The sequence below is a fragment of the Merops nubicus genome, unplaced genomic scaffold (assembly GCF_000691845.1).
Source record: "Merops nubicus isolate BGI_N331 unplaced genomic scaffold, ASM69184v1 scaffold2459, whole genome shotgun sequence".
Classification (NCBI taxonomy): Eukaryota; Metazoa; Chordata; class Aves; order Coraciiformes; family Meropidae; genus Merops; species Merops nubicus.
In genome coordinates, this window is record NW_008629976.1 from 89785 (window position 1) to 107354 (window position 17570).

Sequence of the window (17570 nt, forward strand, 5' to 3'; positions counted from 1 at the left end):
ACGAAGGGTTTTTAATTATACTTTGCTCACTTCCAAATAGAACTCAGGAAGCATGGTAGGCCCACCGAAACAAGTAGCACACCTGCAGTTTTCAGTAGAAGCCATGGACTAAAAGCATGGACTAAAATTATGTGGATTTGTTTCATCACATGGGGCAACTTAATTCTCTGACTATCTACTGAGAAGTAGAGAACAAAATGTATTTTCTATCCCTACTTGCACTGTACTGAAATAAAGGCAAAAGAGGATGTAAACCAAACGGCTTTGCCTTTCTTAACAATTAATTAAAACACCCATTCATTAACTCCCAAATGGGAAGCAAGTGCTTACTGCGAGGTCATCCCCACGGAGCGCGTTCCCTGAGAGGTCGAGATAGACGAGCGTGCTGGCGATCAGCGAGTTGGCACTCAGTGACTGGGACAGGCTATTCACCCCTGCCAAAAAAAGGCAGGACTCGGCTTAGCTGACTCCCGCCAAAACCAGCCCAGACCTTCCAGAGCTCGGGTTCAGCACACACAGGCACACACAAATGTTTCACAACCTCCTGCTGCCATCACTGCGCTGCAGCAGAGGAAGAGAGATCACCAGGCAGACACGAGACCCTTCCCTGCCACAGCACGCCTGGCTTCTCCTGCGCCACGCTCCACCAGCTGCCCTGAGCTGAGCCACAGAGCGTGACAGGTCCCAGATGCAGGGCAGAAGTCTTTTTGCCAAGCCTGTGGTGGCTTTAACAGTGCAATCCCTTTTTAAAACAGATCTTACTCCATAACGTTCTTAAGGCAGTGTCTTCCTGCAAACAATAATATTTAGATAAAAGTATCTGTGGAAGTAGATGAAAGTATCTGTGGAAGAACAAGTACATTAACAATTATAATTGCCAGAACTTCAAAAGCAACTGATGAGACCTAGAAATTAAAAATATTTCAATTAATGTATTTGCCTGTAATTTCAGAAAAACAGTTAATTAAAATATCAAGAGATGCATAAAGACTCTCAGTACCTAATCAGAACAAACACATATTTTTTCACATTAAAATTAAAAAGATCATATTGGGAACAAGTCAGTCAGAGCTTTCTTCCTCTGAGATCCTTCAGCTTTTCCAAACACAAAGTAGGACACGGCTACTTCTAACTCTTCAAATCTAACTTTCATCTGAGGGTTCTGCAGCTTATCATCAAGTCCTTAACACACTGTAGGTGGCTATTGCTGACTTTCAAGCACTACATGTGTGTGCTTCTGAGACACACAAGCATCACTGTGTCCTTTAATAGATGCAGTAGAGTTTTTTTATAAATGCCTGACCAAAATGGAACAGGCAGGTGATCTGATCTACTACACAATACTGGGAAATTTCTCAAAGGTACAGGTCAGTGAAAATGGACTGGCATTCAATGGATGGAACGTGTCCATTCTTCACTGAAAAAAACTATTATGAAATGGATTTACCAGTGAGCATGTGGAGGAAGCAGCTAGCAAGCCACTGGAGACCAAAATACATCAGTGCTTTAGGCTTCCAAGCTTCCAAATATTGAGAAAGTTTCCCCTGTTAGTAGTATAGCTCTTGGTTATAGAAGGCTTTTGATACTGAAAAAAATCTAAGCACTTGTCTGTTTGGTGTAATTTTTCATTTATCTTCACACAGTGTTTTTCAATTCACACCCTATATACACCTATAAAGGTAAACTGCAAACAAATACTTTTTAAAACTTTGAAAGATCTAAAAGCTCTATTTAACCACTAGAGCTTATAGCTCTGGATTCACTTTAGTGAGTCTTCTCAACAGCATTTATAAGCAACAACAGGAAGTAGAAATGAAGGTAATATATTGTCCACAATGAAGCAGAGAGTATCCAGAACCAATTCTGGGAATTCAGGAGCAGTGTCTGAGTTTGGGGAAGAAGAAGAGCTATCAAACAATCTGTAACATTGCTGCTTGTTTCATGCTTTACAAGAAACAACTGCTCAAAATCAGCCACATCAGTAAAAGCAAACAATGTGAATGAGGGATTTTTTTAATTAGCCTTTGGCTCGGGCTCAGAAAAGCAAGCCTTGTCTTTGAATGAATATAGTAAAATTTTCCAGAATCTTCAAATCAATAAACTTCTGTTTGAACTTCACCTACCTCATGCTACACTCCAGCAGTAATCTTTCATTTGCAGGCAATCTTTTATGCTCTTTTACTGCTCTCAGGAGGCTCAGAGTGTTAATAGCTCTCAGGAACTTTGAGATACAATATTTGAAGAAAGATCAGCTGGGAAGTTACCACCTGAACTTCATTTCTCAATCTTAGAAAAAAATCTCGACTAAGAAGTACTTTTTAAATAAGGACAAAACCAGTAAAAGATAGTACAGAATTTCTGAAACTGAAAAGCTCAAAATTTAAAAAAAAAAAAAAAAAAAAGCTTGGGGGAAAAAAAAACCTTCTATGCACCTTGGAATCTATTGTATCCAAGATGCAAGGTCTCCCCTTCAGAATTTTCCCACAGAAAATATTAGGTGTTCAAAAATGGTTCCCCAAGTTAACACCAATTCAGTACTGTCTTCTTGAGTTAAAGGAGAAGTGGCTAAGGCAGTTTTGCAGACAACCAAATGAGGTGAAGATGAGTTTCTTCAGGTCCAGTAGGCTATAATTCCAATTTTAAGACACTGCATATACTTGTTTAAGGAATAGTAAGGAGCTGCCATGGGATGATATTCATGGTGACATGTCACTCTGGAGAAGAGACAGTTATTGCAATGCAGTCTGGACTAGGATTCACAAGAGGTCAATATTATACTGGAAAATATTTCCAGCTTTTCTTTAAAGATTGTCTTTTAAAAGTGTGTTAAAAACCTTTCAAATTCTTTCCATAAACTGAGAATTCATTTTTATTGACAGAAACTTTGTGGATGAACTTCATCAATCTGGTATTTATTCTTTACAACGACAGAACAGCAGCCAGAGTGTCCTCTTCACTCAACAATCACAAACACTTGCTAAAACCATTCAGATCACACAAAGAGTACATACCAGGTTAGTCAAGATTCTTAATAAATTGCTTGTCACAAAACATAAGAGTTGGCAGTAGAAAAAAACAAACCCAGAGTTCAATAAAAGTCTTTGTAGTAAAAGTCGGAATTGAATAAATTCAGTTTAGGGTTTACTATTTGCTTAAGTATAACAAGAGCTACACTCATTATAGAAACAAAAGAAAACAAAACACAAACCTTCTCCCCACCCATATTCCCCAAGGTCAATCCTTAAAGCTTAGGAGAACACAGAACCTGCACTTCACAATTAAAATGGTGGAAGAGCATGGCTCCTGTCTGTAAGCAAGTAATGTCCTTCATAGTCTGTAACTCACTCATCTTTTCCAGGTCATCAGCAACTGTGAAAAAGCTGCATAATGTCAGTGCATTTTTTCTATTTTTAACACTCATGTTCTATACAGGAGACCCTGGGTTTGTACAGTCTAAGAAGGTCACTGTGTCTATTATTTGTAAAGCAGCAATGCAAAAAAATCCTGAGAGCTTTTGACTAGTGTTTCAATACTGGTATTGCTTTCAAAATATACATACATTTCAATTATGATATCAAATAAGAAATTTGAAAATTATAAAACAAAGAAGTCTTTATTCAGAGCATACCACTTAATAGCCACTGTCACAACACTTGCTTTCATAAAATGATTGGATGCAAAATGTGGAAAATTCTCGACATGTTTTTGCTTCAAATATCTTTTTGAAGCATATGTTAAATGTATCATTTTTGCCAGGTCTAAATTCAATCTTTCTTTACACTACAGGTTCAAGCCCAAAGCTTACAGAAGCAAGTAAGAGTCTTTCAAAGTGCTGAAGGGAACAAAGCACCCTGCCCATGGTTCGCCAACCCAGGATTTCAAAAGAAACCCCACATTTGAGAATATACATGTAAATAATCTACAGGATTAACTCTAATCTGGTAATCAAAGATATTATATTAGGATGGACGCCTGAAACTTTTCAAAGAGAATAAGAGGTGTACTTATAAAATGTACCTTTAGGTGACAAGGAGGTTCTAGATAAATTTAAATGTTTCAGTCCCTTTGGAAGTTTGGCGAACTGGATGCTCAAAGATGACACACCTGTAGGGGGGACAAACAGAAAATGGATGTTTGCAGGCTGACTGTGTGATTTCAGTTTTTTCCAGTAGTCACAACAGGGGCAAACTACAGCATGGGCTGCACTCACTGTGGAAGTGGACCTAAAATGACCCTGTCTTTTTATGACCATAAATAATTGAAATGACTGATGTAGTCAAGATCCCTTCTTTGCCATCCACTGAACAGATAGGGAATTTTGCTGTTAACTATCAGTGAGCCACCTTAATTAGTTTAAAAACTATATAATACACACATACTTTTGAGAAGGAGTCAAAGGGAAGATATTACACATGTCAAACAATCAGCACTTGGGAAATCTGGAAGCTTTGCAGTTCAGCCAAAACAAAACCAACATAAAAAAACCAACAACATAAAACCTAACAATGGTACTTCATGTGAAACTTCAAACTCTTTTTATTTTCTTTTAAAAGGAAGGGCTTTTGATGCAAGAGAGACACCCACATTAGTTAACACAGCTTTCTTCCTAACGTAAACCTGAAGAGCCTGAAACCTCCACTGAGTTGTAATGGCCACTTAATTCCCTTACAGTAGCCTACAGGTTACCAGCGAGGACACAGGCTTGGAAATGCTACAACTACTTGTGATCCTAAATGTGTAAGATACTGGCACAGACTGGACTACTTCAGCACAAATCCAAAAAAATAAAGAAAAAAAAAAGAAAATGAAAAAAGAGCACTTTTCATGAAAGCCCTTTCTCAGTGTTGCCAAGTTCCACACTCCATAAATTTGATCTCCCCCATTTAAGCAAAAGATTGAAATTTGATTAAGACGGCATATCCTAAATAACAATGGAACCAATCCATGAAATATTTATTAGAGGAATAAATCAACATAGAAACTCCAGTTTTAACCTGAGATGTGAAATACAGGCCTCTGCAGCAACTCACTGAGAGAAAAAAGGGCAAAGAGAAAGGGGGTTAAGCTTTTTACTTGATCCAAAACATAGTAAATTAAAAAGTTGATACCTTTTCTCCACATATGCAGACATGAAACAGTCTGCTAGTATTTCACATACATGTTTACTCTGCTTTTATAATGTTTTACCTGTCATTGATAATGAAAGAGTTGCTACATTGCAGATCATGTAGAAGTTTTTCAATGCTTTCTCTAAAAGCACGTTGTATATGCTGGTGATACGTGCAATGTCTACAGAACTCAAACAACATACTGTATTTTATTTATATTGCCAAAATATGAGACCCATGAAGCCTTGTTTATTATCGTAAAGCATAATGGTAACTGGATATCTTCACCAACTTTCATCAAGAATTAATCAACTTATATTAATAGGATTTTCTTTCACCGATCTAGTGTCTTAAATATATCTTTTTATCCCCTTTGAAGCAGGGCATAAATCTTAAACTGGCCTTCAGAATTTACATTCTGGAGCTGACTGTCCACATTTGTTAAACTGGTTTAGCCGCAACATATACTTTCAAAATCAATGTAGAATTATGCTGGCAAAAGAGAAGAAAAAGGAGTCACACAATCAGAGTCATTAAAAGGTATCACAAGTGTAGTTTTTGTTGTGAAGCATTTTGAGCAAGATGTGCAGCAAATAATGTTACCTGTCCTCCTTTGCATTTAGCTAGCAATCTGCAGACCACTTATCATTCTACCCAAGCTGAACGATTTCAACATCTTACCAGTACCCGGAGTTAAGGATTCACCCAGTTACAAGATACAGGAATCGGGTGCACAGGAGAAAAAGTGCCTCTGGTCAGTCAGGACCTTGAACACTCCCTAAACCACCTATTTTTGCTAACCTCATAACAGAGATGAAAGCTCTAATGGCAGAAGCAGAGTTAACTGCACCCAGGCACACAGTTCTGAGCATTTCTAGGCTTCAGTATGTTTGGTTTGCATTATTTTTAACAAAATATGAGATTAAATTCTGATCCTAGTAGAGCCAAGAGCAAAACTCTCATCACTTTAGCGTGGCTGGAGTTTAAAGCCAAGATTGATAATAAACTTTGCAGGTGTTTCTCTCACAAATATTGACAGGACCATAAGGGGAAGTCAAACACAAATTAAGCAACTGATCTCAGTGTAAATTACTTCATACAAACACTGCTTTGTGTCTGAACTGAAGCCAGGTCCTATGCCTTAGTTAAACCAAACAACACTTCCCACTGGAATACAGACAGTTGCATTAACATGGTAATATAATGTCTTTACTTACTGATACCCAATAATATGTAACAGCTTAGGGTGTTGTTCTGTTAAAACAAGGCACAATCACATGTTCTTCCCCATAATTCACTCAACTCTGTTATTCCCCTTATAATTTCAAAATGTTCTGATTAAACATCCAGTTCCTGCAGGTGATTTTTTGAGAGCTATTTTCCAAAATCCATACATTTACATGAATCTCCACTGTATCAGCTTTTGCTTGCAAAATGCCTGCTGCCACTTCAGTTTAATCAAGTCAAATCTACCTTGAACTCAGTGAATGTCAAATCACAGGACACGTAAATTTTTTTTCAATTGAAAAGCTGCAATATTTGCTTTTTGCTATTACAGTTAATTTCTCTTTAAGTACTCATATAACTTCTCTAATTCTAATAAAAAGGTCAAATCTTAATTGCATATGTGATAGCAGAGACTGAAATAATGAAAAAACCCTACTAGGTTCTCCAAGTTGTAGTTTCTGCATTTCATTTGTATCTTGTATGTGGACACTGCAGAAGAGTTTGAATCTACAGACTCATTGCAAAGAAAGAACCCACACTGATAGAGTTTGGTGTGGAGGTTTTTGTTGTTAGGTTTTTGTTTGTTTTTGCTTGTTTGTTTTTTAAAAAAGCCCCTGCACTGTAGAATATCTACAAAATATTTGGTCATCTTATTTGCTTCCAATACAAAAATAAGTTCCTTTAAAACAAGCCCAAACCTTTAATATATTACAATCTACATACATTTCTTCAAAAACAGAATCAATGTAACAGTCTTTTTTTCCAGCTTACTACAGAAATTTTTGTACAAGGCCTATAGTGCCTTGTAATAATAATGTTCCTCAGCAAAACACTGGCTTTCATGTGACGTGGATTCTTAAGAAGAGCAAGTGCTAATCAGCAGGGAAGAGGTAATCAGAAGAGTCTAAGCAATTCATGTGAACAACTTTAAATAAAAAACCTACTCTGAATAGGTTAAAACCAAATATATTTCCATACTTGTTTCTAGTCAAAAGGAAGAGAAATAACAAAATAAGAAAGAAAAAAAAAAGACTCTTCCCATCTTTTTTTCCCTCCTCACTGAACCAGCAAGAAAGGAGAGACACCTACAAAATTCCATGTTGAAAACATTGAGTCAGGTTGTAAACAAAATGAGGTTTTTCCATTTTGAATCATGACAGCATAAACACTGAAAAACTTCCCCCAAACAAACAAATAATCCAAGAAAAGGTTCACTGTATAAAATTCTTATTTTTTTTCTGGCCCAGCAGAAGCACAAGATAGTCTGATCCCAGAACACTGTGTGCCTGGAATGCATTAAGTGAAGCAAATGGAAATCTCACATGAGTAGCACTGAAGGGTCAACTTCAGACTGAAAGAATGTAACCTTATTTTAAAAATAAATGCCTCTTGGGTGAAAAGAGAGTAGACGAGGGAGGAGAATGACTTGTGTTCCAAAATCTGCCAGTGGTACCAATGTGACAAAAGTTGAACTGTTCAGCTTGATTTTCTATCTTATGGGGTCAACAGCACTTTGCTCCACAAAGATACCAGTTATGCCACTGCCAGGTACTGGCAACACAAAGGTGAAAAAAAGAACAGTTTCAATATTGAAAATAAATACAGAATTATGTCTGAAATAAAACCACAAAACCGTCAGGAAAAATCTCATCCAAGCAACAAAGTTGCCTCACATTTCATCCTGCAACTGATTCCATTGCCTTTAAATAGGCACATCGTTTTATTTACTCTTTAGAGCTAAACAGTCACTGTATTCTGTCTTCCTTCAAAAAAAAAAACCCTATGAAAATGTAATGAAATCTAATGAAATCCACGGTTGGTTGAAGACACTTAAATATTTCTCAACAAGCTAATGGATATCTATAAATCAAAACAGAACAGCGATTGTCAGCCGTTTGTGAACAACAGATACTTGTGAATAATGGACACAATAGCATGACACACAGAACAACCACCTATTATTCAGGCAAAGCTGAGCAGAGCAGCAGCAATCCTCCCATTACATTTGTAGAAAGAGAAAAATACAAGTGTTACAGTACCTCTATCTTCAAGTGGATTGCTAGCAAGGTTGATCGTATGGAGTCCTGAGCTGGGGTTATGGGCTAGGGCACTGGCTAGTTTCTGTGCAAAATCTCTGCAAGAAAAGAAAAGAGAGGGGAAAGAATCCTGTTATCTCCTGTACCAACAGCACATTCAGAGCTTTAAAAGTCTTGAGGGATTACTAGCCAGAAGCAGCCTACCCTACTGCAGAGCAGAAACTGACTCTTCACAGCTCTAAACAATGCTTATCTGGCTAATCTGCCATCCTTCAAAGTGGGCTGGTTTATTATTTATTTATTCCGTGACCTAAGAAACCAAAGGGCATTCAATCAAAGCTCAAACTGCTTTTCATAAATATCTTACGATATAAACTAGATGTTACAGAGAATAACTGTTATCTTGAGCACATCTTCCATCTCCTCCATGCCACTATGAGTGGGATATATAGACACGGTTCACATATGTCAACTTGCAAACCACCACCTCCTTCACTCACAAGCCAACCTCCTGGCTTGCAGCAGCCCTCTACCAACAAATCACTCAAGCACATGGGCTCTGCAGCACATCCAGAAGGCAGCAGGAACAGCTCTCCCAAAGAAGTGCAACACACTGATGAACTGGTCTTTGCTTGCTTCTTTTTCCAGTGAGAAGCATCAAAGTCTATAACTGGCACGGTCCCAGCAATGTGTCCCAAGAGAGATGATGGTCTATCTGTTGTGTAACGCTCACAACAGCCAGGACAGGCAGCACAGATAGCTTTGAATTAACTTTAACCATCTATAGTAGGTAGCTGTAGTAGTATGACCTACATCCTTAGTGGTTCCACATTCACTTGAGAGGCGAGGGAACACTGCCTTGTTGGAAAGCATTTCACTGCAGCTGGGCTACCACCACCCACAGCACAACGTTCAAAGCTAGCTTGGGTTCTCCTACATAACCACACTGCCAGACTCTGATAGAGACACATTCCTTGCTTGAAGTCAGAAGGCTGTTGGCTGTTACCAGCTCTAAGAGAAATCCTGAAACCTGTCCCTGTCCTGAGAAGCTCTCCTGTATTAAGGGATTAGCTCTACTCTGTGCTTTCATTAAACTGAGACCATAACTTCAGAGTTTTTACTCCACCTTAGTTAGACACTGAGGTAGAAATCAAAAATACACCTGGAGCTTCAATCTCTCTCTGCCTTGAAGTACATTATCTTACCTCCTGCACGTCAGTGGTGGAGAGCTACTGGGTACATTGCTAGAAGAGTGATAGTGAACATTGCCCTCTTTCCTTGGGACAGACCCTGCCTACCATAAAAGTAGTAGATCAGCCTCTGTGCTGAGAACTGGAGATCAGACAGCAATAACCTCAGTATTTTTTGGTTATGTTATCTGTTGCTGCAAGGTGTACCTGAGTGCAGAGATGCTCCAGGAAAGTTTAGTTTCCCTTTGAAACCCCATGTCCTTAAACAGACTCCTGGGGCTAGAACAGATTCCAGCGTTGTAAATGCAGGATGATGGGCTTCCTTTAGGAAAAGGGTATTCTTTTCCCAAAATACAAGCAGCATGGAACAGAAACACTCCACAGAAAGAAATTCTGGGCTTCAATCTCTGCCACCTGACAGGCCTCAGGGTATCCTGCTTTGCTACCAGCTGCTGCTGCAGAAGACTACATATCTCCTGTAGGTCCTCAGTTACATTTGCCAGCACTCTCTGGATACACTCCAGCATTTCAAATGGCACTAGATGTCTGTGCTTAGGCAACTGAATCAAGTTCCTTATGTCCAGCCAAGAAAAATGAGGTTTTGAGTTAAAAAAAAAAAAAAAGAAACCCTTTCTTAGTGGCAAGTTTTCTTCTCTTCCTTTACCCCTCAGAGATTCTTGTCATTACAGTGCTCTGCCTACACCTCCAAGACTTGTTTACAAACTCCACTCCAGATACAGGCAGGATTACCAGAACTTTTTGGACAACTTGGGTGTGTGTGAACTACTTAGCAAAGACACAGTAAATCAGCTGCCACCAGGAAGTGCCAGATTATGTATGTGTGCCACACGGGACTCCAAGGCTCATTCTGGACAAAACTAATACAATTTCCCCACCCCCTGTGCTCCCCAAAACAGGTACCTGGGCTCTGCTCACTGGGTAACATCCCTTCACCTCCTTTTCCACTCTTTTTTCAAGTCCTAGAGTTTATTACTTTTTTTGGCTCCACCCTTCATGAAGAGAGTGTGCAACATAAGCCTGACACTCTCTCTAAAGCACCACACTCGCTCTGTCTGCACGGCACAGCCGTGCTCGCCTGAACCGAGGACGCAGGCTTGGAGGTAAAGCCCCCAAAAGACTCAATTTCACTACAGGTACAGCAGAGTAAGGGTATTTCAGCAAGGGTAAGAAAGCCACACATCTGGAAATCTCAGATCAACAGAACCATTCCACAAGACCTGTCTAGACAACATGCCTATAATGGGGGGGGGAAAAAGCAGCATATGTGTGAGAGGAACTAACACTGCCAGATGTAAGGACATTTGGAGCCCACCCAGCAGGGGAAGATGGGCTGCAAGGTCACTGTCAAAGGTACCAGCAGCAGGCACCTCTGCTGCTACCCCTCTGCCATAGCTCCCTCTGGAACAGGGCTGCAGAGGATGAAGGTGTGGAAGGAGACAGGGATGTTCTGCCTGCCAGCTTTCAGAGAGTACTTGAACACAACAAATAGACAATTTTCAGCAGCTCCTGCAACAGGACTTCGCAGGCAGAAGAATCTGTCTGGCAGTTTCGTGGGAATGAATATTCTGGTAATCACATATTGTTCCATTTCTCTAAAACACCTCAGGGATTGTAACTCTCTTTTCAGGCTCATTTGTTCAGGTCCTCCTGAAGGACTCTCCTTTCCCTGGAATCTGGATGTCACCTGCTTCAGTTAACATACCTACCAAAACATTAGTGTTTATTACACACATTAAAGTCATCCAACCTAACCCAGACTGCACACCCTTTATGTCTGTTAAAGAAATAGCAATGGGGATACAATTTGCAAGAGCATCTAAACTGGCACAGACCTTATCAGACAGTGACTTTCACCTGACATCCTATTTTCCCCAACAGCAAGTCCACACTTCCCTACTTCTGGGTCCTTACGACTGCTACTGCACAATAGTTTACAGACTCATCAGCTGGGAGGATGACAAGTGCTTATGGGGCCATGACCCAAACCAAACCACAGAAATGTGTGACTGGAGGTAGAAAAGAATGGCAGCATCTTAAATTGACCCTGCTGCAGAAATACACTCTTGTAGGTAGCTGCTCAGGTTACTCCTCAAAGCATTGCTCTTGGTAGCTCTTTCTTAACCCTGGCTTGGCATTCTGTCACAGCTCATTAAAAGTGACTGGTCTGTAAGCTATGTGAAGGAAGATACCCAGAAACAACAGGATTTCCTCCCAGTAAGCAGATATGATAAATGCCAAAACTGACAAATGCGTCCTTGACAAAAACAGACAGACAATGCTGATCAGAGCAGATCCACACCAAGGCAAAATGCCAAACACTGTGCATGTAGATGGAGACACAAAAACCAAAGTCACAGGTTGATTATCTGTTGAATCCTGTTAGATCTGAAACCAGTTAATCCAACTGTGATAAGTTAAGGTAGACAATACGCTAAGATAGTTGATATATCTTTTCATATTAATGATTATCACTGGATTTCATGACATATACTGCAAGAAAAACTGGATTAAAACAAAGTGCTTATGTTTAAATGACAGCTACTAGAGGCAGTGCATGAGTGTGATCAGAAAGTTTGTGTCACTCTGAACTCCACCTCAAGTTTCCTGTGTAATTTCGGCAATTTTCTATTTCAGTGCAAACCCCACTTTAAAAAAGGGGGAAAAAAACCAAACAATGGAAGAGAATACAATGCAAAGCAAGTATTTTTCCTGTGCTTGTTTCCCTTCTTTATTTGTAATTCAGTATAGTGTTCTGGTTCTCTCACCTTTCCACTGTTGTTTTTTATTAACAGAAAAAAATTCATTAGCACTAGAGTTGATCTTGTCTATGTGGTCTTGGATGCTACTCTAACACTAAACCCAGCTACAAATACTTCTAGCTGGGCTACTCTGTAACTTTACTTTGCTTCTATTTCATGTGAAGCAAAAAAAAAAACCCAAATACCTAGTAACTACAAGAACATATTTGACACTTCTGCAAGGATTAAATTGTATGGCTTACCTCCATGTACCTTTCTTCTAAAGCTATGGCAAGGTATTAAACTTAATTATCAACTTTTTTGTTTCTTTAAAAAAGTTTCTAATGTAGAAGTCCTGTTATATTTGAGCAGGATGCAAACAACAGTTAAGATAGAAACAGCTCTCTTGGGAAAGAAACAATGTGCTATGCAAGATGGAATAATATCCTTTTTTAACAAAACCTTCAATACTGTTTTTTAAATGATAAAAAGCTTATGACAACAGGCTTCTCAGAATAAGGCAGACACTGAGCACAAACTTTTTTAGCATTTATTCTGGCTAACACACATCACACATGTCCTTTACTGGCAGTAAGCAGTAAGCAATGTGACGTTTCAAAGGCGTTACTCACGTCCTGAGCCCAGCGTTCTCTAACACCAGTTCCTCCAGTCGGTTGGACCTACTCACCACTCGCAGGATCTGCTCACAGACATCCGCGGACTGCCACAGAAAAGACAGAACAGTGTTAAAGAACACAGCCGTGGAACAGATGGTTACTGAATTATAAGCTGCACATCCTAATGGGATCCAGGCCACAGCCATGTTCTTGTCACACAAACAGTATGTAAAAATACCAGAAACATCCAAGAGACAGTCAGGTAGAAAACAGAGGATTTCTGGAAAGGACTCAGAGAAGCAAGTGGCAGGCTTTTAAAAGACTAAAAGCAAGTAATTTACGAATCATGCCACCTAATCACAGGGGGCAGAATTTTTATAATGGTAGTAAAAAAAACAAACACTACAATTCAGAAAAGGCACTCAATTTTTAAATAGATCTTGTTATATGCATGCTAGTCCTTCAGAAGAAAGTGGCAACTAGTGCAAAGGAGAATAAAGCCTTATCAAGGGAGACAAAGAAACACACAAAAAGCTGCTACAAGGCAGACAAAACCAAACAAACCAACCGAACAACCAAACAACTCAAGAGCACTCTAGCTATAGGTCCTCCAAAGACTGCCAAGGATAGTGCTTAAAGGCCAGTGTATTTCTACATTAATTCTCCCAGCCTACACCAAAATAAATCCCATCTCATGATCTTAGTGTCGTTGGATTCTAGAATTCACACGGACATTTGCAAGTACCATGAACCACGCATGATAACAAAAGAGTTTGTCTGCTGTGTGCATTCAAATAGGGAGATACAACCTTAATGATTCAAAAGCCATACAGTGAATTCTGTACCTCATCACCTTTTATTATAATCTTTTATTTCGCTTCTGGATTTGCCTTCTTTTTTCCACAGCATACACTAACCAACATTCATGTGATGTCCAAAGCTGAATTTCACTCATGATCATGAAGTGCTGTAACTATTCTGTTATCTGCCTTTAAAACCAGCAATGTGATGTTCATACCTGGGACATCTGTCTCTCTAATGACAGCCTGACATTTTCTAGGGGGTCGTTTTAATTTTGTTTGAGTTTTTTTAACTTTTAAGCTAACTGGATATCCTAAAAAAAACCCTAAACAAAGCCGTTCTGCCACATATAAAATCTTATTAATCCTTTCCCCAGTAAAGGTGACAATTTCTTCTGATGACTATCAACTCAGCCATCTTCCTAATTTTATCTTTGCCTTCCATATTTTAATAATTCAGAATATTATCACAATGCTTCTACAGCAGTGTGACTGCAAGTGGAAAGTTTCGCGCATGTACTATAAAAACACTATGGATAGTGTCTATCAAACACAATGTCAGTGTGGGACTCGTGAAGCACAATGCATTCAATGGCCTCCAGATATGTCTGACCTCATCCTGACCCTCAGCAATGTTCCTATGGCATGGATTTACTGTCCAACAATTTATATTTTCTTGGTGGTTTTGATTGAAAATTGAATATGTGAAAGATTTATTATTTTAAAGGAATTGATGCATTTTCAAGATTGACAAAGTTTATTTTTTTCCACATAAAAGTTGCTACAAATGCAAAAAGTCTTTCACGTAAAAATATCTCAGGCTGATAATAGGGCCCATTCTTGTTCTAAGTAAACTACACCAGCCAGTCTTCTAGCTAAGCAAACTATCTCATTTCATTGAAGCAGAAACTGATTACTTGCATTGTACCTTTTAACAATGCTGATTTTAATAGCAAACTACAACAGGATTAAAAATACCCCCAGTTCCATTCCATGCATAATTTCAAGTAAGATGTTCCAGCAAGAAAGAAATTTTTTTTGCCTACTCTTCTGCCAAGAGTCACATAAGTTTGTTTCTACTGAATTTTCATGGCAAATGATAGCTTAGGAATGCAGTGAGAGTATTTTCAGATCAATAAAACTCTATCCATTTAAACAAGATGAGACTCAACCTTCATTTCTAATGACAAAAGTTTCTGGATGCGAGTGTGAAAGCAATTTCTTAAATCACTAACTCTACCTGTGACTATAAACTTCCAAGTTTAGAAGAAATAGGTCACCTAAGATGTGACCTAACTACTGATTTTCTAGGCCCTTTCTTCAGTTGTCCAACTTGTTTAGATTTGCCCCCTTTCTGCTTTTCAGAAGGAAAACTGATATGGAATAATACCAATGTCACACTTCACTAAACACTTATTTAGCTTCAGAAACCTGGGAGAAAAAATAAAGCTGTAATGAAAATTACAATGAAAAACCTGCTTCATATGAGAGGAAAATATAGAATCCTGATAATTTTCTTTCCATCTCCAAAACGCAACTGAGATTTCTGGTTGCTTTAAAGTTACTTTCCTACTTAGTCACCCAGTGTTGTTTGGTGGAACTAGCAATGCCTAATGAAGTAGTTTTATGGGCTACTGTTACTGTTCCCCAAAGTTTACAAACTGTATTCACTTGAAATTTTGACAGGACCTGACTCTCAGCAGTGTTTCTATGGCATGAATTAACTATTAAACAGTTTAAATTTGCCTGATATGATCAAGAGAAAAAATTTAATATATTGCCCAGTTGTAATTGCCTAAAAAAAGTTTACCTTGAAAAATGTGATAGCATTCTGTAAAACACAGCACAGCCTGGTAGAAGCAGGGATACTGTTTCAATTTATTACTTACTAATTTCAGATCCTTGGAGGACAGCTTTGTAAACCACTGATTATACTCCAGAGCAGCAACTATAGGTATTAAGTCTCTAGAAAAAGAAAAACACTTTTACACACATTTCATAGAGCTGTCATCTTTGGTCATTAGACACAATCTCTTATGTGTTCTTCCCTATCTAATTCCCCACACTTTTGCAACCCTACTTGCCTACCACTCCCCTTACAGAAAGATCTGCTTTCTAAGAAATGAGCAACACCAGCAGCTATGTGTCTTTTTCCTGTTTTAATACAAAATTTTGACTGGCCAACCAACATTCAAGTTAATATGAATTTTTAAATCAGGAATTTGTCTGGGCTGCCATTCTTACTTTTAGCGTTACTTTTTCTTCAGCCTGTGACATATTTAAGCTTCTTAATCACCCATAATTATAATTTAGCATGACATTAAAAAGCTTTTTGGCAGTCTGATGATTTAATATAATTCCTTGACTGAATGCTTCTAGAGAACACCTCCTTGTCTCATCTCTATAGTTAAATTCCCCCAGGAAGCAGGAGACCTGCAAAAGGATAATGTAACTTTCAGCACAAGCCTTCCTTAATTGTAAAAGGGATTTCACAAATGAAATTCTAAGTTGTTCCCATTTTCTTCATTCCATCCTATTAATGTGATCTGCTCTCCCTCTGTTAAGTTTCTCCAATAAGAGACATTAATAAATGTCACGTCTGTAGAGTAGCCCCCAGCAGAACCCTCCATCAAGCAGCAGAGCACACCACTTAGCAGCACAGCATGGGGACCATTCTGATGCAACCTATTAAACTCATACACACTGGCACTAAACAGCTACTTAGGAAGCCCCTGTCTTTATAATGAAACAAAGAGCTGTAACATACATGAACTTATGACCGGCAAAACAGTGCCATCCCAGCCTCAGGGATTTGCAGGGAGAAATTTTAAAGTACTGGCTCTTCTATCCCAGTCCCACTCCCCAGCTTTTCATTCAGGACACACACAGCGGGACAGAGATCTGCGCTAAAAATGCAGCTCCCTTCTCCCATCTTCTTTTCCTTTTCCCTTTCCTTCTCCTCCAGTTTTTCTCTACAAACATTCAGACACTTCAGGGTGGTTGTTAAACATGTAGGAAAGGCAGGAGACAAGGCCACATCATACAGAGAAGCCTTTAGCAGGCTATATTGGGAACTGCAGTTGCTGGATTTGGAAGTACAAGACCATCACTAAGGTAACAGTAAGAAGGTGCAGCATTTTGCAGCCAGACTGTAGCCCACCAACTGTGAAGCTCATGCAGATGGATCATTTTCATCCTCCTGCAGAGGAAGTAGTGTGTGGTGCCCTTCAAAGATAAAGCCTATTTTTCATCTTGTTCACAGCATACATCAAGTCTTGTGGTGAATTCATTTACACTGGCATCGTAGAGTTTTATCAGCTTCATGAAGTGTACAGATTTATTTCTGTCCACCACATTGTTTTTGTTCCTACAGGCACGCTCTTTATCTCCATGTAAAGCAGTAGCTGACAAGTGAAATGTTAGGGTGTGGAGAACACCCACCCAGAGGTATTTTTCTCTTAGGCTGGGCAGGCAGGAATGTCCACATAGAGATTTGTTCCTCCTTTGCATCACTCTGGAGCAATTAGTAAGAAGATATTAACTAGCACCTCTGGTGTCCATCTTGCCAGTGCTTTTGTCTTGTACGTGCAATGAACATAAGAACAATTTTTCAAGTGTAATTTTGGTTTATCTGCTCGGTGGTAACCAGCCAGCCACAGCTGGTGGTGAATGCCACAGAGCAAACGTTGGACAGGCTGATGGTACCATCACACTAGTGGAGCAGAGCTGGTCATCTTGCAGACCATTACCCCCAAAAGAGGCAGAAGGTACCACCAGCAGATCTGTCTCACCCATTCACCAGGAGCACCAGTTCCTCCAAAGAAACAACGACA

General features: G+C 39.2%; 1 protein-coding gene across 1 annotated transcript in view; it reads right to left on the reverse strand.

Annotated features, from left to right (window-relative positions):
- The window catches only part of LRRC16A (leucine rich repeat containing 16A), a gene marked incomplete at its 5' end in the record, with an annotated part of 110808 nt that overhangs the window by 81060 nt on the left and 12178 nt on the right, over window positions 1-17570 (reverse strand). The window contains 5 exons of the mRNA XM_008947093.1: window positions 331-434; window positions 4018-4104; window positions 8375-8469; window positions 12953-13041; window positions 15627-15702. Of these exons, the coding sequence (XP_008945341.1) occupies window positions 331-434; window positions 4018-4104; window positions 8375-8469; window positions 12953-13041; window positions 15627-15702 (451 nt within the window). The remainder of the gene's footprint in view (window positions 1-330; window positions 435-4017; window positions 4105-8374; window positions 8470-12952; window positions 13042-15626; window positions 15703-17570) is intronic.